General features: G+C 51.7%; 1 protein-coding gene across 1 annotated transcript in view; it reads right to left on the bottom strand.

Moving 5' to 3' along the window:
- Positions 1-922: 922 nt before the first annotated feature.
- Positions 923-22,357, bottom strand: part of LOC104304326 (laminin subunit alpha-2) — a 94,342-nt gene continuing 72,907 nt past the window's right edge. The window contains exons 6-12 of the mRNA XM_054173982.1: positions 20,672-20,789; positions 19,019-19,197; positions 15,482-15,581; positions 9,042-9,202; positions 6,565-6,705; positions 1,446-1,632; positions 923-927 (exon numbers count right to left, since the gene is read on the bottom strand). Coding sequence (XP_054029957.1) covers positions 923-927; positions 1,446-1,632; positions 6,565-6,705; positions 9,042-9,202; positions 15,482-15,581; positions 19,019-19,197; positions 20,672-20,789 — 891 coding nt within the window. The remainder of the gene's footprint in view (positions 928-1,445; positions 1,633-6,564; positions 6,706-9,041; positions 9,203-15,481; positions 15,582-19,018; positions 19,198-20,671; positions 20,790-22,357) is intronic.

Consider the following 22,357-nt stretch of genomic DNA (forward strand, 5'->3'; position numbering starts at 1 on the left):
GGCTCCAAGAAAGCTGGGGAGGGACTTTTGAGGATGTCAGGGAGTGATAGGACTGGGGGGGATGGAGCAAAACTAGAAATAGGGAGATTGAGATTGGCTGTGAGGAAGAAGTTGTTCCCCAGGAGGGTGGTGAGAGCCTGGCACAGGTTGCCCAGGGAGGTGGTGGCAGCCTCCTGCCTGGAGGTGTTTGCAGCCAGGCTGGAGGTGGCTGTGAGCAACCTGCTGCAGTGTGAGGCCCATGGCAGGGGGGTTGGAGCTGGATGATCCTTGAGGTCCCTTCCAACCCAAACAATTCTATGATTCTAAGACTTCAAATACTGTAAAACCTTTCAGTATCAATCACAGAGTTGACAGAAGGTAAGCTGACAACTGGACATACTTTTAGGACTCATTAAGTCCTCAGTTCTACTCTCTGGGAGAAAAGTTGTCCTCCTACAGCAACAGGCTGAGGGAGCTGGGGGGGTTCAGCCTGGAGAAGAGAAGGCTCCAGGCAGACCTTAGAGCAGCCTTCCAGTGCCTGAAGGGGGCTACAAGAAGGCTGCAGATGGAATCTTCCCAGTGGCCTGCAGGGACAGGATGAGGAGCAATGGTTTGAAATCAGAGCAGAGCAGATTTAGATTGGATGTTAGGGAAAAGTTCTTTACCCTGAGGGTGGTGGAACAGTGGAACAGGTTGCCCAGGGAGGTAGTTGAGGCCCCATCCCTGGAGATGTTCAAGGTGAGGCTCAGCAGGGCTCTGGGCAACCTGATCTAGTTGGGGATGTCCCTGCTGAGTGCAGAGGGGGCTGGACTGGATGAGCTTTGCAGTCCCTTCCAGCACAAACCATTCTATGATTCTATCACATGAGATAACAGAAGTTCTGCTGTTCAGAAGCCTGACAGCCACTAAGCCATCCAAGACTTCAGACAGAAAATGTTTGCTGTTAACCTGCAGGGCACAGTATGCAGCACTGGGCACACAGGGGCACATGCAGGCCTGGCTAAATACAAGCATCAGAACTGGCACACAGCTCACAACAGCACTTTCTGAGTCCTAGGGCAGAGAGCTTCCCCACACACAAGCTTCCTAGCAAGCAGCCAAGTTTTGTAACACACCCCCACAACACCTGATGCACAACTCCCACCTCTGAAAAGCAGGTGAGGGAACTGCTTTGCCAAGCTGAGGACAAGGTGGGAAGAGAACAGGACAAAACTGAACCACACACAGCAGCTAAGTCATTCAAAACCCAGAGCTGTGAGCTGTGGAAGGGCTTCTCTACTACCTGACACCACCAGCCCACAGAGGGCTCAGACTCCAATTTTCTCTACTTACCTTTCTGCCTCCTGAGCACACTCCATATAGCCAACCCCTTTCTGCTTGCAGCTTTGCTGGTTGAACAGCTACCCAACATCATCCCCTCTCAGTTCCATCCCCCTGCAAAGCTTTGCTCAGGCTCAGGCAGGTACCATCTGCACTTACTTTGTTGCCCAAGTAAGAGCTCGGTGCACTCCAGTAGTAAGCCTGGGGCAGCACTTGACTCGCAGCCACGTTGCTGATGCTGAGCTGCTGGTGCCCATCAACTCTCTGTTGCTTGGGGGAAACTCTGGTGAGACCTGGCAAATCAGTCAGATACCAGCCACTCATATCTTCTATCTATAATGACAGGGAGGGGAGAAAGCAAAAGACAACAAACAAAAGACATTACAATGAGATTCAGGACATCACTCCAAGAGTCACAGCCTCCCATTCTGCCATTTCCAAAGTCACAGAATCACAGCATCACCAAGGTTGGAAGAGACCATCAAGTCCAACCTGTCACCACAGACCTCATGACTAGACCATGGCTGCAAGTGCCACGTCCAATCCCCTCTTGAACACCTCCAGGGATGGGGACTCCACCACCTCCCTGGGCAGCACATTCCAATGGCTAACAACTTTCTCTGGGAAGAACTTTCTCCTCACTTCCAGCCTAAACCTCCCCTGGCACAGCTTGAGACTGTGTCCTCTTGTTCTGCTGCTGGATGCTAGAAAGAGGAGACCAACCCCCACCTGGCTGCAACCTCCTGTCAGGGAGCTGTAGAGAGCAATGAGGTCTACTCTGAGCCTCCAGAAGAGAATCATAAATGATAATCAGCAGGTTTGCTGATGACACCAAGCTGTGTGGTGCAGCAGACAGGCTGGAGAGCTGGGCACAAGCCAACCTCAGGAGGTTCAACAAGACCAAGGGCAGGGTCCTGCAGCTGGGTGGAGGCAACCTGAGGCACAAATGCAGGCTGGGCAGGGACTGGCTGGAAAGCAGCCCTGAGGAGAGAGCCTTGGGGGTGCTGGGGGAGGAGAAGCTCAGCAGGAGCTCTCAGTGTGCACTTGCAGCCCAGAGAGCCAAGCAGAGCCTGGGCTGCAGCAAGAGAAGTGTGGCCAGCAGGGCAAGGGAGGGGATTCTCCCCCTCTGCTCAGCTCTGGGGAGACCCCACCTGGAGTACTGCCTCCAGTTCTGGAGCCCCTATTGCAAGAGGGATCTGGAGGTGCTGGAAGGTGTCCAGAGAAGGGCCACGAGGATGAGCAGAGGGCTGGAGCTGCTCTGCTGTGAGCACAGACTGAGGGAGTTGGGGTTGTGCAGGCTGGAGAGGGGAAGGCTCTGAGGTGACCTCATTGTGGCCTTCCAGGATCTGCAGGGGGCTCCAAGAAGGCTGGGGAGGGACTGCTCAGGATCTCAGGCAGTGATAGGACTGGGGGGAATGGAATGAAGCTGGAGGTGGGGAGATTCAGGCTGGAGGGGAGGAGGAAGTTCTTCCCCATGAGAGTGGTGAAGCCCTGGAATGGGTTGTCCAGGGAGGTGGTTGGGGCCCTGTCCCTGGAGTTGTTTAAGCCCAGGCTGGATGAGGCTCTGGCCAGCCTGATCTAGTGTGAGGTGTCCCTGCCCATGGCAGGGGGATTGGAACTAGATGATTCTTGTGGTTCCTTCCAACCCTGACTGATTCTATGATCCTATGACACTATGATATTAATCTCTAATCCTAAAGCCTTACAAGTTCAAATATGTTCTCTTTCAGAAAGCCAAAGCAAGGCTGCAGAGAACCAGAACTTGAATTTCTGAACCCCCATAGCCAGAAATTAATCATCAGAGAAGAGCACACTGCTCATCCAAGGACAGCTTCTGGAGCCTGGGTGCAAGCAGAGCAATGAATTATCTCAGCCCTGGGACAGCAGCTTTTCCAGCTGCCAGCCTGTCAATGAGCACACTGGGCATACATGATTTTACTTGCAGACTTCCAGCATACCAATGCAGCCAAAATGAGGAGCTAGCAGGCCTGGAAGGCATTTCCCCCAGCCCATCTCCAGACATGAATATTGAACATTTGTCCATTCCAGTGGAATCAGCCTCTGAGCCTTCAGAACTGATTGCAAGTCCAGGATGCATTTGCAGGCTAAACACATTTTTCCCCCCAGCACAAACAAGAGCAGAGGCTTCCTCTCCCTCTCACATCCTTTCTGGGGAATGCAGCATGCTGAAGAAACTCACTTACCATGCCCCCTGTAAGGCACCCCCTTTGTCACAGAATCATTGAGGCTGCAATAGAGCTCTGAGCCCATCCAGCCCTGCCCATGGCCCAACACCACCACATCAACCAGACCATGGCACTGAGTGCCACAGCCAAGCTTTCCTTAAACACCTCCAGGGACAGGGACTTCACCACCTCCCTGGGCAGCACATCCCAGTGTCTGATTCCCCACTCTGTGAGGAAGAGCTTCCTAACAGCCAACCTAACCCTCCCCTGGCACAGCTCCAGGCCATGCCCTCTCCTCTTGTCACAAGCTGCCTGGGAGCAGAGCCTGACCCCCACCTGACTACAACTTCCCCTCAGATAATTGCAGAGTGTGATTAGGTCTCCCCTTAGTCTCCTCTTCTCCAGGCTGAACACCCCCAGCTCCCTCAGCCTCTCCTCATCACTTTCCCTCCAGTCCCTTCCCCAGGCTGGTTGCTCTCCTCTGGACCTGCTCCTGCACCTCAAGGTCTCTCTTGCAGTGAGGGCCCAGAGCTGCACACAGTGCTGGAGGTGAGGCCTCCCCAGTGCTGAGCACAGGGCACAAGGACTTCCCTGCTCCTGCTGGCCACACTGTTCCTGATGCAGGCCAGGATGCCCTTGGCCTTCTTGGCCACCTGGGCACACTGCTGGCTCGTGTTCAGCTGCTGTCACCCAGCACTGCCAGGTCCCTCTCTGCCAGGCTGCTCTCCAGCCACTCATCCCCCCATCTGTAGCCCTGCATGGAGCTGTTGTGGCCAAAGAGCAGGTCCCTGCCCTTGGCCTTGTTAAACCTCATCCTATTGGCCTCAGGTCTTCGACCCAGCCTGGCCAGGGCTCTCTGAAGTGTCTTCCTACCTTGCAGCAGATCCACACTGCCCCACTTTGGTGTCACCTGCCAGTTCCCCTCCAGCAGACTGCCTGTTGTACCCTTAATGTTTCCAAACTCTTCATTAGGCCAGGTCTAGGAATTCAACAATGACCTAAACCAGAGCTTGCCCTATGGATATGTTGCATTCAACTCCAGACTCATGCCCATGCCAGGGCTGTGCCTACGCACATGCCTCCTACCTTCTTCTGCACTTCTCCCTGTTCAACTGCACTCTTTCAGAGCTTTCCCAAAAGGAAAAGGAGCTGTCCTGGGTTCAACTACAGGAGCCTTCATTGTCTGCACCAGGAGCTGGGAGGGACCATACCCAGGACAGCAGCTGAACCAGCCAGTGCTGATGGGGAAGCTGGGCAGGAGCTAGCAATGGGCACTGGCAGCACAGAAGGCCAAGGGCAGCCTGGGCTGCATCCAAAGCAGTGGGGCCAGAGGTGGAGAGAGAGGATCCTGCCCCTCTGCTCTGCCCTGGGGAGACCTCACCTGCAGGGCTGGGGCCAGCTATGGAGCTCCAAGCACAAGAGAGATATGGACCTGCTGGAGAGGGTCCAGAGAAGGGCCATGAAGATGATCAGAGGGCTGGAGCACCTCTCATATAAAGACAGGCTGGGAGAGCTGGGGCTGTTCAAGCTGGAAAAGGTTCCAGGGAGACCTTATAGTGGCCTTTCAATATCTGAAGGGGACCTACAGACAGGCTGGGGAAGGACTGCTCAGAAGGGCCTGTGGGGAATAGGATAAGGGGCAATGGTTTGAAGCTGGAGCAAGAGAGATTTAGGTTGGACATCAGGAGGAAGCTCTGCACAATGAGAGTGGTGAAATACTGGAACAGGTTGTCCAGAGATGTAGTTGAGACCCCATCCCTGAAGACATCAAATCTCAAACTTGATGAGGACCTGAGCAACCTGATCCAGTAGAAGATGTCCCTGCTGCCTGCAGGGGGGTTGGACAAGGTGACTTTTGAGGGTCCCTTCCAACCCAATGCATTCTGTGGCTCTATTCCACACCACACAAGTGCCCACTACAGAGTGCAGTGCTGGTGCAGGCAGCTGTGGCAGGTTTCTGCCATGCAGATAGAAACTGGGTTTTGCCATCCCCTTTACAGATGCCTTCATTTGCATCATTCTCAGTCCTGCTGGTCCTTTGCTCTTTGTGTCATACTGTTCAACCCTTTGCATCTGCCCACAGGGTTCTGCATTTTCCTCTTGATTTCTCCTTCCCATCCTACATGGGGAAGGAGTGTGGGGGGCACTTGTGTGAGTGGCTGCATGGGGCTTGGCTGGGGCTGGCCCTGGACCATGACAAAGCTTCTAAGCACTTTGTCTTGGATAAATTAAAGGCACATGGAGCAGAAAAGGACTTGCATGGGTTGGTAAGGGGCTCCCCTTTGGTGACAACAGGCAGGGACCACAGACAGAAAGGCACCAGAGCAAGAGGACACAGTCTCAAGCTGTGCCAGGGGAGGTGTAGGCTGGAGTTGAGGAAGAAATTCTTCCCAGCAAGAGAGACTGGCCACTGGAATGTGCTGCCCAGGGAGTCACCATCCCTGGAGGTCTTTAGGAAGAGACTGGATATGGTGCTTGGTGCCATGGTTGAGTTGATCAGATGGTGTGAGATGACAGGTTGGACTTGATGATCTCAAAGGTCTCTTCCAACCTGGTTAATTCTATTCCATTCCATTCCATTCCATTCCATTCCATTCCAGTCCAGTCCAGTCCAGTCCATTCCATTCTATTCTATTCAATTTCTAGTCTAGTCTAGTCTAGTCTAGTCTATCCTATTCTTATTCTATTCTATTCTATTCTATTCTATTCTATTCTATTCTATTCTATTCTATTCTATTCTATCCTATCCTATCCTATCCTATTCTATTCCTATTCTAATTCTATTCTATTCTATTCTATTCTATTCTATTCTATTCTATTCTATTCCAATTCTAATTATATTCTATCCTATCCTATTTTATTCTATTCTAGTGTAGTGTAGTCTAGTCTATCCTATTCTATTCTAATTCTATCCTATCCTATCCTATTCTATTCTATTATATTCTATCCTATTCTATCCTATTCTATTCTATTCTATTCTATTCTATTCTATTCTATTCTATTCTATTCTATTCTATTCTATTCTATTCTATTCTAGCAAAGCCAACAACATGCTCTGAGCCAGTCTGCCTTTTCTTACCCTTCTGTAGGTGAGGTGAGAGGGTGTGCAGACATCTGTTTTCCCAGAACAGAAGCATTCCTCACAGCCTTTGGGATTGCTCTGCTGCAGATTGAAGAAGCCTGGCTTGCAGCGGTCACAGTTCTCTCCTTCAGTGTGCTCCTGCAAAAAGCATGGCAGAAGAGTCAGTCAGATCACAGACTCACAGAATCAACCAGGGAGGAAGAGGCCATCCAACATCATCAAGTCCAACCAATCACCCAACCCTATCTAATCAACCAGACCATGGCACTAAGGGCCTCATCCAGGCTCTTCTCAAACACCTCCAGGGATGTCACAGTATCACAGAATCACCAAGGTTGGAAGAGACCCCAAAGTTCATCAAGTCCAAGCTGTCACCACAGACCTCATGACTAAACCATGGCACCAAGTGCCACATCCAATCCCCTCTTGAACAACTCCAGGGATGGGGACTCCACCACCTCCCTGGGCAGCACATTCCAATGATGAACAACTCTCTCAGTGAAGGACTTCCTCCTCACCTCCAGCCTAAACCTTTGGGTCTGGAGCACAGCCCTGTGAGGAGAGGCTGAGGGAGCTGGGGCTGCTTAGCCTGGAGAAGAGGAGGCTCAGGGGAGACCTTCTTGCTCTCTCCAACTCCCTGAAGGGAGGCTGTAGCCAGGTGGGGGTTGGTCTCTTCTCCCAGGCAGCCAGCACCAGAACAAGAGGACACAGTTGCAGGCTGTGCCAGGGGAGGTTTAGGCTGGAGGTTAGGAGGAAGTTCTACACAGAGAGAGTGATTGCCCATTGGAATGGGCTGCCCAGGGAGGTGGTGGAGGTGTTCAGAAGGAGACTTGATGGGGTGCTTGGTGCCATGGTTTAGTTGATTAGGTGGTGCTGGGTGATAGGTTGGACTTGATAATCTTGAAGGTTGCTTCCTGCCTGGTTTATTCCATTCCATTCCATTCCATTCCATTCCATTCCATTCCATTCCATTCCATTCCATTCTATTCTATTCTATTCCATTCCATTCCATTCCATTCCGTTCCATTCCATTCCATTCCGTTCCATTCCATCCTATCCTATCCTATCCTATCCTATCCTAATGCTTGGCCCTCACCTTTCTGTACTTCAGTTTACTCTGGCTGAAGTGGCAAAGCTAACAATCTAATGCCCACTTGGTTGCCTTTTGCTGCTTCCACATAGAATTGTTTCTTCAGCAGTCAATTTCCTCCACAAGAAAAGCTATCTTTAGTGAATTTAGAGCTCATCATATGTAACTGAAAGATGTGATTAAAAGAAGGGAAGCATGTTTTTTCCTAAGACCTGCTATTAACTTGTCCAGGCACACCACTTTATTCTGCATATGGAGCAGAACTAATCTGATGATTTCAGTGTCCCTTTGACCATAATCTGCTTTCATTTGAAGCTGATGATTGGGGGTGGAAATAAATGTGCCCATATCTGTATCTCAGCTAGCTGCAAAGGGTGGCATTTTGCTCCCACAGGCATTTCAAAAGGGAGTAGAGGAGCAGAAAGGAAACAAAGGACAGCAAGGAGAACATCATAGAAGAACAGAATCAATAAGGTTGAAAAAGACCTCAGAGATCATCAAGTCCAACCTAGCACCTAATAGCTAACACCTCCTGACAACTAAACCATGGCTCCAAGTGCCACATCCAAGCCTTTGTTGAACACTTCCAGTGTGCCCAGGGGGCCAAGAAGGCCAAGGGCATCCTGGCCTGCATCAGGAAGAGTGTGGCCAGCAGGAGCAGGGAAGTCCTTGTGCCCTGTGCTCAGCACTGCTTAGGCCACACCTGGAGTCCTGTGTCCAGTTCTGGGCCCCTCAGTTTCAGAAGGACATTGAGAGACTTGAAGGTGTCCAGAGAAGGGCAAGGAGGCTGGGGAGGGGTCTGGAGCACAGCCCTGGGAGGAGAGGCTGAGGGAGCTGGGGTTGCTTAGCCTGGAGAAGAGGAGGCTCAGGGAAGACCTTATTGTTGTGTACAACTCCCTGAAGGGAGGTTGTAGCCAGGTGGGGGTTGGTCTCTTCTCCCAGGCACCCAGCAGCAGAACAAGAGGACACAGTCTCAAGCTATGCCAGGGGAGGTTTAGGCTGGAGGTGAGGAGAAAGTTCTTCCCAGAGAGAGGAACTGGCCACTGGAATGTGCTGCCCAGGGAGGTGGTGGAGTCCCCATCCCTGGAGGTGTTCAAGAGGGGATTGGATGTGGCACTTGGAGCCATGGTTTACTTGTCAGGAGGTGTTGGGTGACAGCTTGGACTTGATGATCTTTGAGGTCTTTTCCAACCTGGTTGATTCTATGATTCTATGACCCAAGACAATCTAAGACTGTACAGGACCAAGATCTGTGAGAAGCAAACTAACACAGACACAGTCAGGTAGGGCAAGGGAATGCTGTTGTGTGATAGAAACCCATTAACTGCATTCTTTCAACATCATTAATGTCCTTTTGTGGCTCAGAAGGATTTGATATCCATACCTTGCAGACACAGGGACCTATGCAGGGGTCAGCATTCATACTGCCCTGCACTGAGCAGTTGCAGGGCAGGCACTCAGGGTATCCTGTATAGCCCAAGGCACATCTATTGCAGCTCTCTCCTGCATAGCCAGTCTTGCAGTGGCAGAAACCAGGCAGCATATCTATGGGAAAAGGGAGAAAACATGAGCCACATGTGATTAATCATCACTTCCATTGTTCTTGGTAGCAGGTATGTGTGCCTGAGTGCTCAAAGCAACACCTCTGGGAGGTGTAACACAAAGGGCTAACTGTGGGTCAGATTGTTTGTAGGCCCATGCTGTGCACTCCCACAAACAGGACACTGCATAACCCAGGATCCTGCCTGAAAGAGGCTACAACAAAGCATGCAACAACAGGGTAAGAATCACAGAACCACAGAACTGTTTGGGTGGGAAAAGCCCTCCCAGATCATCCAGGCCAACCATCAACCCAACACCACCATGGCCACCAAACCATGGCCCCAAGTGCCATGGCCACACATTTCTTGAACACCTCCAGGGATGGGGACTCCAACACCTCTCTGGGCAGCCTGTTCCAACCCCTGACCAAAGAAATTCATCCTCTTCTCCAATCTAACCCTCCCCTGGCACCATTTCAGGCCATAAACAGGATGTAGTGATTTGAATTCTGAGCTTCCAGAAACCCACATATTAGAGGACTTCCAACCTGAAACCCATCCCTAGTTCCTTGCATCTAACAGTCCCTCAAGAACTTCTCTTCTATTACTTCCCCTAATCACCTTTGGCCATGCTTTTAATTTCACTCCATAAAGCTCCCCAGCAGTAAGCTCCACATTCAGCCATGTGTGGTCTGAAAGGAACCAGACATGTGTGTCCAGGTGGCCAAGAAGGCCAATGGCATCCTGGCCTGCATCAGGAACAGTGTGGCCAGCAGGAGCAGGGAGGTCATTCTGCCCTGTGCTCAGCACTGCTTAGGCCACACCTTGAGTCCTGTGTCCAGTTCTGGGATCCTCAGTTTAGGAAAGATGTTGAGGTGCTGGAAGGTGTCCACAGAAGGGCAACAAAGCTGGGGAGGGGTCTGGAGCACAGCCCTGTGAGGAGAGGCTGAGGGAGCTGGGGTTGCTCAGCCTGCAGAAGAGGAGGCTCAGGGGAGACCTTCTTGCTCTCTCCAACTCCTTGAAGGGAGGTTGTAGCCAGGTGGGGGTTGGTCTCTTCTCCCAGGCAACCAGCATCAGAACAAGAGGACACAGTCTCAAGCTGTGCCAGGGGAGGTTTAGACTGGAGGTGAGGAGAAAGTTCTTCCCAGCAAGAGAGATTGGCCACTGGAATGTGCTGCCCAGGGAGGTGGTGGAGTCCCCATCCCTGGAGGTGTTCAAGAGGGACTTGGATGTGGCACTTGGAGCCATGGTTAAGTTATCAGGAGCTGTTGGGTATTAGGTACTAGGTTGGACTTGATGATCTCTGAGGTCTTTTCCAACCTGGTTGAGTCTATGATTCTGTGATTCTAAACTGGGATTTATTGCCCTCTAATTCCCATATCACAGCAAGCAACCCTCTCCTGCTCACTTTCTCCATGGGATCTGTGCTTTCAACACAGCTCTGCCATATCCCATGTGACAGTTTTACTTCACACACCAGAACCTCCTAAGCCTACTTACAGAGAATCTGCTTTGTATGGCTGAAAACCTCTGTGGTCCTTCTCTGCAGTGCCTCCAGCTCTAATTTAAGGGGAAGAGAGTGCATAGCAGGGACCCATAAACAGTGGGATGATGTTTTCAGTGTTGCTTTTTAAACTTCAGTAGTATTTCCTAAGGCTCCTTTTGGACTCCTGTTGAGCCAGCAGTGAGCAGACACAGCCAGGACACACTGCAAAGTGCCTCTAAGAGCTGCTTCACAACTGGTAGTGCCTAGTTCTGAACTCACTGCAGTCAATGTGTCACAGTATCACAGTACATTAGAGGTTGGAAGGGACCTCAAGGGATCACCCAGTCCAGCCCCCCTGCCAAAGCAGGATCACTCAGGGTAGTCCTCACAATGTATAAGCAGAACTACTTTTCTGCTCCTCTGGGGAGGATTTGACACCAGGCACCAGTGCAAGTCTGGGACTGTCCTGCTGGAGAGCAGCTCCATGGAGCTTAGAGTCCTAGTGGACAGTAAGTTATCCATGGGACAGCAATGTGCCCTTGTGGCCAAGAGGGACTCTGGCATCCTGGGGTGCATCAAGCAAAGTGTGGCCAGCAGGGCTGGGGAGGTTCTGCTCCCCCTCTGCTCTGCCCTGCTGAGACCACAGCTGCAATCCTGTGTCCAGTTCTGGGCTCCCCACTACAAGAGAGACAGAGACCTGCTGGAGAGAGTCCAATGGAGGCTACAAGGATGATGAAGGGAGTTGAACATCACTCCTGTGAAGAGAGATTGAGAGCCCTGGGGCTGTTCAGTCTGGAGAAGAGAAGGTTGAGAGGGGATCTTATTAATGTCTATCAGTATCTGAGGGGTGGGTGTCAAGAGGAAGGGGCCAGGCTCTTTTTAGTGGCACCCAGTGACAGGACAAGGAGCAATGGGAACAAGCTCGAACCCAGGAAGTTCCACCCCAACATGAGGAGAAACTTCCTCACTGGGAGGGTGCTGGAGCCCTGGAGCAGGCTGCCCAGAGAGGCTGTGGAGTCTGGAGACTTTCTCTGGAGACCTTCAAGACCTTCCTGAATGTGTTCCTGTATGGCCTGCCCTGGGTGATCCTCCTTTGGCAGGGGGTTGGACACAATGATCTCTGGAGCTCCCTTCCAGCCTATGATTCTCTGTGTTCTGCCTTCCCCTTGTACTGCTGCAGAACTCCATCAGTTATTTCACTCCCCAGGCACTGCCTATTTTGAGAGCCTTCTGAACATTTTTCAGCTCTTTCATTTGTCTGTGCTGAAAGATTTTGTACTTGCTAACTCTCACCTGCCTACTCATCCCTTTTCTGGGTTAAAGAGGAATGTTTGCAACAATTCATATTGATCACCACTTTCAGACTGGGCCATTTATTATTTGAAGCAAGTACTAATGCAGGAAAGGACCTCTCCTCCTTATGCTGTTACACTCTCTGCTGCAGGATCTTCCCAAACCTTTCTGTAAATCAAAGCACAACAAATCAAAGCTCTGAGGAGACCTAATTGTGGCCTTGCAGTACCTGCAGGGGGCTCCAAGAAAGCTGGGGAGGGACTTTTGAGGGTGCCAGGGAGGGATAGGATTTATGATCTCTAATACAGAACAATATGACAGCAGGGCCAGGGAGGGGATTCTGCCCCTCTGCTCCACTCTGCTGAGACCACAGCTGCAGCTCTGGGGCCAGTTCTGGAGCCTCTGTGCCAGGAAGGATCTGGAGGTGCTGGAAGGTGTTCAGAGAAGGGCCACAAGGAGGAGCAGAGGGCTGGAGCCCTCTGGAGGGGAGGGTGCCTTTTAAATTTGTTTAGCATTTTCTCAGTCTATTTAAATTGGCAAGAAGTAAAATTGATTTTCCCTGGGTGTCTGGATTTCCCTCAAGCACTGTCTCTGGATTACCCAGGACACTAATTAGCAACTCATCTCTTGCTCTTGACTCAGGCTGTGAGCTGCCTCATTGCAGTTTCTTCCCCTGTCCTGTTGAGAAGAGCAGTGAGAGAGTGGCTGGGGAGGGAGCAGACAGAGCTGGCCAAGGCCAACCCACTCTAGACACCACTCTGACAGCAGTCAATATCATTGCATTGACCTGATGCAATCAGCACATGGCTGCCACAGGAGATTTTACAGTATCACAGAATCACCAAGGTTGGAGGAGACCTCAAAGATCACCAAGTCCAACCTGGCACCCAACACCTCATGAATACTAAACCATGGCACCAAGTGCCACATCCAGTCCCCTCTTGAACACCTCCAGGGATGGGGACTCCACCACCTCCCTGGGCAGCACATTCCAGTGGCAAACAACTCTCTCTGGGAAGAACTTTCTCCTCACTTCCAGCCTAAACTTCCCCTGGCACAGCTTGTGACTGTGTCCTCTTGTTCTGCTGCTGGGTGCCTGAGTGAAGAGAACAACTCCCTCCTGGCTTCAACCTCCCTTCAGGTAGTAGTAGAGAGCAATGAGGTCACCCCTGAGCCTCCTCTTCTGCAGGCTAAGCAACCCCAGCTCCCTCAGCCTCTCCTCACAGGGCTGTGCTCCAGACCCCTCCCCAGCCTCCTTGCCCTTCTCTGGACACCTTCAAGTCTCTCAATGTCCTTCTGAAACTGAGGAGCCCAGAACTGGACACAGGACTCAAGGTGTGGCCTAAGCAGTGCTGAGCACAGGGCACAAGGACTTCCCTGCTCCTGCTGGCCACACTCTTCCTGATGCAGGCCAGGATGCCCTTGGCCTTCTTGGCCCCCTGGGCACACTGCTGGCTCATGTTTAGGCAGCTCTCAATCAGCTCCCCCAGGTCCCTCTCTGTTTGGCACCCCTGGCTCCTGTATTTGCATCTCTGCTATGTTGCTTTTATGTTCCATTGATCTCCAGCTAAAAAGAAAAGGCTGCTACAACTTCCCTTGTCAATAGATGGTAATTACCCCAATTAAAGCACCTCTTAAGAACAGACTTGGTCATTATCTTCCTACAGTGCTGTCAGGAGTTTGTCAACAAAGGGAACCACACAACCACAGCAATTCCTTCTTCCCACAGCAGGAGGAAGCAGATTTGCCTGGATTTCAAGCTAGCTTCTCCAGGGCCATGGCAAACAGCCTGCAAGCCTACACTGACAACGTAGCTGGCACAAATATGACACCTGCCAAACACATTTCTTCTCTAGGTTTCAGATGGAAATATGCTTGGAGAGCAAAAGAGATCAAAACATTCAGGTTGTAGTAGCTGCAATCCCTGCTGCAAGAAAAGAATAACAATAAATAAGCTCTTTGAAGCCAAAATTCTCCACCACAGAATCATTGAATGGGCTGGGCCAGAAGGGAGCTCCAAAGCTCACCCAGTCCAACCCCCCTGCAGTCAGCAGGGACATCCCCAACTAGATCAGCTTGCCCAGAGCCCTGTCCAGCTTCACCATGAAAATCTCCAGGGATGGGGCCTCAACCACCTCCCTGGGCAACCTGTTCCAGTGTCTCCCCACCCTCACTCTAAAGAATTAAAGATTTCTAACCTCACTGCCATGGGCAGGGACACCTCCCACAAGCCCAGGTAGCTCAAGGCCTCATCCAGCCTGGCCTTGAACACCTCCAGGCAGGAGGCAGCCACAGCCTCCCTGGGCAACCTGTGCCAGTGTCTCACCACCCTCAGTGTCAAGAATTTCTTCCTCATCTCCATTCTCAGTCTCCCCTCTCCCAGCTCAAAGCCACCGTCCCTTGTCCCAGCCTTTGTCAAGAGTGCCTCCCCAGCTCTCCTGGAGTCCCTTCAGGTACTGGAATGCAGCTCTAAGGTCTCCCTGGAGCCTTCTCTTCTCCAGGCTGAACAGCCCCAGCTCTCCCAGCAGGTCCCCATAGAGGAGGTTCTCCAGCCCTCTGATCACCATCAGAAGCCTCCTCTGCACCCTCTCCAACAGGTCCATGTCCTTCTCGTGCTGGGGGCACCAGAGGTGGTAGGGTCATGAATCTGAAAGAAGCCTGAGCCATTTGGGGAATATATAACCTGAACATCAAGTCTGAATTTCCCTATCAAAACCTGAGCAGAATGGAGGTGGATTGTTGCTCACATGAGTAAACTATTTTTGAAGTGATTTCTTTTCTTAAAGGGATATCAGAAATGTGGTTCAGCTCTTCTTTCACCATTGCTGAACTTAAGCCTTAACATCACCATCATTTATGGATCTTTCTTCACTATCAGTGGTGAGACACAGGCACAAGTTGCCCAGGGAGGTTGTGGCTTCCCCCTCCCTGGAGGTGTTGAAGGCCAGGCTGGATGAGGCCTTAGAATCACAGAATCAATAAGGTTGGAAAAGACCTCAGAGATCATCAAGTCCAACCTGTCACCCAACACCTCATGACTACTAAACCATGGCTCCAAGTGCCACATCCAATCCCCTCTTGAACACCTCCAGGGATGGGGACTCCACCACCTCCCTGGGCAGCACATTCCAATGACTAACAACTCTCTCTGGGAAGAACTTTCTCCTCACCTCCAGCCTAAATCTCCCCTGGCACAGCTTGAGACTGTGTCCTCTTGTTCTGCTGCTGGTTGCTTGGGAGAAGAGACCAACCCCCACCTGGCTACAACCTCCCTTCAGGGAGTTGGAGAGAGCAAGAAGGTCTCCCCTGAGCCTCCTCTTCAGGCTAAACAATCCCAGATCCCTTAGCCTCTCCTCACAGGCAACCTGGGCTGATGGGAGGTGTCCCTGCCCATGGCAGGGGGGTTGGAACTGGATGATCTTCAAGGTCCCTTCCAACCCAAACCATTCTATGGTTCCATGAATCCTTCCTGGATCTTACCTCACCATCATTTATGGATCTTACCTCCTTCTGCATGTTTCTCATCTTTGACACAGGTCTCATGCAAGGACCCAACTGGATCACAGGAACATGGCTGGCATGGATCTGGGCTATCTGGCAACACCTATAAAAACAAAGAGAGTACAACATAAAATGTGACCTTTCATCACTGGGAACTTTTATGTCCTCCTTAACCACAAAACAGGAGAGAATGACTTCTGTGATGGATGCCTTGAACAAACATCAGGGGGTTGCCAAGCTCAGCCCATGCAGTCTAAGCAGTAAGGCTGGACTTGGGATTTTTGTTTAGAAGGCAGTGATTTAGACACCCAAATGCTTTTAACTGGAAAGGCAGGTGTAGAGGTAAGAACAGCCCCTTGTACAATTAAAATCAATGCATGTAATGAAGTAGATTTTAAGCATCCACCAGCTGAAGTAGCAGTGACAAACAGTTCAGCTGTTCTGGTCAACAGGGCTCACAAACCCAACAGAGGTGAGTCACTAACTGAAGAGTGAGTGAGGAAAAGTGAGCAGCAGCCAATGGAACAATTTCCTCTTGCTCTCAAAAGGGTTGCCTCAACCACACTTAAACCTCAGCCTAATATCCCCCTGGGAATGTCAAGCAGAAGTTTTCTGTGGGCCAGGCATGTACACAGACTACAGATACTCATCTGTAAAGTCCCTACTGGAATCACAGAATCAAAGAAGCATTAAGGTTGGGAAAGACCTCATCACCATGCAGCCCAGAAGGTAAAGAGTAAACTAGGCTGCAGCCAGAGGAGTGGGGGCAGCAGGGCAAGAGAGGGGATTCTGCCCCTTGACTCTGCTCAGACCCCACTTCCAATCCTGCCACCAGTTCTGGTGTCCCAGGCAGAAGGACACAGGGCTGCTGGAGTGAGTCCAGAGGAGGCCACAAAGATGCTCCCAGAGCTGGAGCAGCTCTGCTGTGAGCACAGGCTGAGGGGGCTGGGGCTGTGCAGCCTGCAGAGGAGAAGGCTCCAGAGGGACCTCAGAGCTGCCTGCCAGGACCTGAAGGGATCCTGCAGGAAGGCTGCAGAGAGACTTTTCCTGAGGGTGTCTGGAGCCAGGCCAAGGGGGAATGGTTTGGAGCTGAGGCAGAGCAGGGTTAGACTGGAGTTCACAAAGCTCTCTCGTATGAGGGTGGTGAGACACTGGAGCAGGTTGCCCAGGGAGGCTGTCGATGTCACATCCCTGGAGATGTTCAAGGCCAGGCTGGATGAGGCCTTCAGCAACCTGGGCTAGTTGAGAGGCGTCCCTGCCCATGTCAGGGAGGTTGGAATAAGGTGATGTCTGAGGTCCCTTCCAATCTAAGCCATTCTGTGAGTCTATGATAATAACCTGATTCAGAGGAGAAATCAAGCCTCCTGCTGTTGAAGAGGCCAGGGCTCCTCCAGCTCTAAAGCTCCCAGCATGGCAGGGAGAATGGAATTACTGCCATTTGCTGCTGTTCTCTGTGTCTGAGGACTGAAAACCAGACTCAAGGCCATGATTTACCCAGAGAAACCATGGAGTCAAAACATCAGGCATCTCAGCACAGGAGCAGTGCAGGAGCCTAAAGCACAGGCACAGCCCACTCTGGCAACACAACCTAACGCAGGATTCATCTGCTGACAGCTTCAGCTGAGATGAAAATAGAGCCTTGTGTGATGAAACAGGGGGAACAATCCCTGCTGCACTGAAATGAAAGGCAGTCATGAGACACTACAGAACTTCAGTGCTTATTAATCCTCTGTTACCTCTAAAACAAAAATAAATTACAGACTCTCTTTCCACACTATCAAATACAGCAACAGTGCTTTGATCTCTGGCAGCAGAGCTTGAATTCCATTACTGAGGCAAATGTGCTGTTTACAGGACCACATCCTCTTTGAAATGAAATGTGAAAGCCAAGCTGGAGGCCCTGACCTCAAGTTCATCCCTTCGTATCACCACAATTCCCTTCCCTCTGGCGGTCAGCCTTCACTCCAGAGGCTTCCAGCTGTGAGGAGCAACTGGCAGGACTGGAAGGGAACCCTCAGAAAATGGCAGTCCTCAGGGTGTCAATCTCCTTTTACACAGACTCACAGAATGGTAGGGTTGGGTCCCTCCAGAGATCATCAGGTCCAAGCCCCCTGCCAAAGCAGGATCACCCAGGGCAGGCCACACATCCAGGTCGGCTTTGAAAGTCTCCAGAGAAGGAGACTCCACAATATCCAGGGCTCCAGCACCCTCATAGTAAAGAAGTTTCTCCTCAGGGTGAGGCTGATAAGCATTATTGCTTGTCCTAATACTGGGTGTTACTGGAAGGAGCCTGTCCCCTTCCTCTTGACACCCATCCCTCAGATATTTATAGATACTAGTAAGACTCCTCTCAGCCTTCTCTTCTCCAGAATAAACAGCCTCAGGGCTCTCAGCCTTTACAATAGAATAGAATAGAATAGAATAGAATTGCATTGAATTGCATTGAATTGCATTGAATTGCATTGAATTCAATTGAAGTGAATTGAATTAACCAGGTTGGAAAAGACCTTTGAGATCATTAAGTCCAACCTAGCACCCAGCACCATCTAATCAACTAAACCATGGCACCAAGCACCCCATCCAGTCTCTTCCTAAACACCTCCAGTGATGGTGACTCCCTGGGCAGCACATTCCAATGGCCAATCTCTCTTTCTGTGAAGAACTTCTTCCTAACATCCAGCCTAAACCTCCCCTGGCACAGCTTGAGACTGTGTCCTCTTGTTCTGATGCTGGGTGCCTGGGAGAACAGACCAATTCCCACCTGGCTACAACCTCCCTTCAGGGAGTTGGAGAGAGCAAGAAGGTCTCCCCTGAGCCTCCTCTTCTGCAGGCTAAGCAACCCCAGCTCCCTCAGCCTCTCCTCACAGGGCTGTGCTCCAGACCCCTCCCCAGCCTCCTTGCCCTTCTCTGGACACCTTCAAGTCTCTCAATGTCCTTCTGAAACTGAGGAGCCCAGAACTGGACACAGGACTCCAGGTGTGGCCTAAGCAGTGCTGAGCACAGGGCACAAGGACTTCCCTGCTCCTGCTGGCCACACTCTTCCTGATGCAGGCCAGGATGCCCTTGGCCTTCTTGGCCCCCTGAGCACACTGCTGGCTCCTGTTCAGCCTACTCTCAACTGCTACCCCCAGGTCCCTTTCTGCCAGACTGCTCTCCAGCCACTCAGACCCCAGCCTGCAGCACTGCATGGGGTTGTTGTGGCTCAAGTCATAACATCATAGTATCATAGTATCAATCAGGGTTGGAAGGGACCACAAGGATCATGATCTTTGAGGTCTCTTCCAGCCTCATTGATTCTATGATTCTATGAGTCTATCTAGCTCCAAGTCCCTTCCTCATCCTTGTAGCTGTTTGTTGGACTCTCTGCAGCAGGTCTCCGCCTCTCTTGAACTGGGGAGCCCAGAACTGGACACAGCATCGCAGATGTGGTCTCAGCAGGGCAGGGCAGAGCAGAGAGGGAGGAGACCTGCCTTAACTGCTTGCGCTGCAGCGGTGGCTTGAGCAGCCAGCGCAGGGCGAGGCGAGAGCAGGAGCGCTTACCCCCTGGGGTCGGAAGTAGCCATCGAGGCAGGTCTGGCAGTTGATGCCGCCGGTGTGGTTGGTGCAGTTCACACACACCCCGCCCCCGACGTACTCCCCCTGCACGTTCAAGCTCTGCCTTCGCTCCGCCACACCCTGGTCGTAGTAGCACTCCTCGGTCTTCCCGTGGCAGTTGCAAGCTGAAAGAGAACGCGCCGTTTAGAAAGCATTTCCCAGCTTCGGAGAGCCTGTCCTCTGCTCAGCTCATCCAAAGAGCTCTTCAACGCTCCCCCTTTGGTGCTGCCTACAGGGGAACCGACAGTGCAGCCCAGGACCAGGGAATGCAGCAGGCTGGAAGGGACCCTCCAAGATCTCAAGCTGCACCAGGGGAGGTTTAGGCTGGAGGTTAGGAAGAAATTCTTCCTTGCAAGTGAGATTGGAATGTGCTGCCCAGGGAGGTGGTGGAGTCCCCATCCCTGGAGGTGCTTAGGAAGAGACTGGATGGGGAGCTTGGTGCCATGGTTGAGTTGATTAGATGGTGCTGGGTGAGAGGTTGGGGATGGGGTGCTTGGTGCCATGGTTGAGTTGATTAGATGGTGCTGGGTGAGAGGTTGGGGATGGGGTGCTTGGTGCCATGGTTGAGTTGATTAGATGGTGCTGGGTGAGAGGTTGGGGATGGGGTGCTTGGTGCCATGGTTTAGTTGATTAGATGGTGCTGGGTGAGAGGTTGGGGATGGGGTGCTTGGTGCCATGGTTGAGTTGATTAGATGGTGCTGGGTGAGAGGTTGGGGATGGGGTGCTTGGTGCCATGGTTGAGTTGATTAGATGGTGCTGGGTGAGAGGTTGGACTTAAGACTAAACTTGTTCTTTTTAAAAATGTAGAAATCAAATACATGGCAGCTTTTCATCAGCTCTGCCACCTGGGTTCATCTGCCTGTGATTCAGACTACTGAATCTCTGTGGGCCCTTCTTCTTTGAAGGAAGGAGGGGGTGGAGTGAAAAAAACCACTCAGACAAAAGGTATTTCCCTTCTCATGAGTAAATAGTATGCAAAGAAGCCTGCCCCTGTGTGCTCAGCACTGCTTAGGCCACACCTGGAGTCCTGTGTCCACTTCTGGGCTCCTCAGCTCAAGAAGGACATTGAGAGACTTGAAGGTGTCCAGAGAAGGGCAAGGAGGCTGGGGAGGGGTCTGGAGCACAGCCCTGTGAGGAGAGGCTGAGGGAGCTGGGGTTGCTTAGCCTGCAGAAGAGGAGGCTCAGGGGAGACCTTATTGCTCTCTGCAACTCCCTGAAGGGAGGTTGTAGCCAGCTGGGGGTTGGTCTCTTCTGCCAGGCAGCCAGCAGCAGAACAAGAGGACACAGTCTCCAGCTGTACCAGGGGAGGTTTAGGCTGGAGGTGAGGAGAAAGTTCTTCCCAGAGAGAGTTGTTAGCCACTGGAATGTGCTGCCCAGGGAGGTGGTGGAGTCCCCATCCCTGGAGGTGCTGAAGAAAGGCTTGGATGTGGCACTTGGAGCCATGGTTTAGTTGTCAGGAGGTGTTAGGTATTAGGTGATAGGTTGGACTTGATGATCTCTGAGGTCTGTTCCAACCTGGTTGATTCTGTGATTGTATGAGGATGTGATTTCAGCTGCCACCAGCAGGGAGGTTTCTGCTCTGTGCCACCCCCAACTCACGTTCACATTCGTGCTTCTCCAGGAAGGTGCCAGCTTGCCAGGGCCGCTGGTGGAAGCCGGGGCAGCAGCGGTCACACGTCTCTCCACAGGTGTTGTGCTCACACTGGCAGACAGATTTCTAATGGGAAAGGAAAACAAAGATTCACTCAGTGTGGTGATGTGAAGATCCTGCCCATGTGCAAAACCTGCAACTGCAGTTCCACTGATGGAAACATCAAGGGTTTACTCTGCGGTCCCTCTGTTCGTTCAGTTTGGTTCATGGATGTGTCCTTGTGGTAGGTTTAGGCTGTGCCTGGAACATTTCCTGTAGAGCTTGAGGAGAAAGTGGTAGAATGCACATAAATCACCATTGGATGCAAAAGGCAAACAATGATAAGGTCAGAATAACCCCATGGGGCTGGGATTCAACCTAAAGTTAGTTTGGCAAACTAACTCTCTCCCTTCTCAGCTCCTTCGCTCTGGGTGCTGCTGCTGCTGCCTTTGCTGACCTTGGCTGCATCTCTTTGTTGTGGCCAAGTCCTACCAAGCCACTCTCTGCTCATCTCTCTTTTACCTTGTACAGGGTAGGGAGGGAGCAGGGAGGAGGAAGCTGTTGGTAAACCCCTGGTTTTGTCCAGGGGGGTTCTTGTGCTGTTCATAAATTGTACATATATGTAAATATTGTATATTTGGTACATATGCACAGAGTCACAGAACCACCAAGGCTGGAAGAGACCTCAAAGATCATCCAATCCAAGCTGTCACCACAGACCTCATGACTAGACCATGGCACCAAGTGCCACATCCAATCCCCTCTTGAACACCTCCAGGGATGGGGACTCCACCACCTCCCTGGGCAGCACATTCCAGTGGCTAACAACTCTCTCTGGGAAGAACTTTCTCCTCACCTCCAGCCTAAACTTCCCCTGGTGCAGCCTGAGACTGTGTCCTCTTGTTCTGCTGCTGGGTGCCTGGGAGAAGAGACCAACCCCCACCTGGCTCCAACCTCCCTTCAGGGAGTTGCAGAGAGCAAGAAGGTCTCCCCTGAGCCTCCTCTTCTCCAGGCTAAGCAACCCCAGCTCCCTCAGCCTCTCCTCACAGGGCTGTGCTCCAGACCCCTCCCCAGCCTCCTTGCCCTTCTCTGGACACCTTCAAGTCTCTCAATGTCCTTCTTGAGCTGAGGAGCCCAGAACTGGACACAGGACTCCAGGTGTGGCCTAAGCAGTGCTGAGCACAGGGCACAAGGACTTCCCTGCTCCTGCTGGCCACACTCTTCCTGATGCAGGCCAGGATGCCCTTGGCCTTCTTGGCTGCCTGGGCACACTGCTGGCTCATGTTCACTGCATTCCATATTTTAGATTGTAGTTGTGCTTGTGAATGAGGCTTCATTTGCTTTCACCTGAGCTGGTCTGGCAATTTTGTGTTGGGGGGAGTGTTCAGCCCAGCACAGTCCTGCATTCCCCAAGTAGGAGACAACAGAGTTGTCTTTAACTTGTAGATCTCGTTCAGATAACAGCCACGATGCAAAAGAAGATAACTGGCCAGGGAACCTGAGGAGAATCCAAGAACACAGGAGGATGACCATGAGCCAGCAATGTGCTCTTGGGGCCAGGAAGGCCAAGGCCATTCTGGGGTGGATTAGAAAGGCTGTGACCAATAGGTCAAGAGAGGTTCACCTCCTCCTCTGCTCTGCCCTAGAGAGGCCAC

Source organism: Dryobates pubescens, chromosome 28 (assembly GCF_014839835.1).
Source record: "Dryobates pubescens isolate bDryPub1 chromosome 28, bDryPub1.pri, whole genome shotgun sequence".
In the NCBI taxonomy this organism is placed as follows: Eukaryota; Metazoa; Chordata; class Aves; order Piciformes; family Picidae; genus Dryobates; species Dryobates pubescens.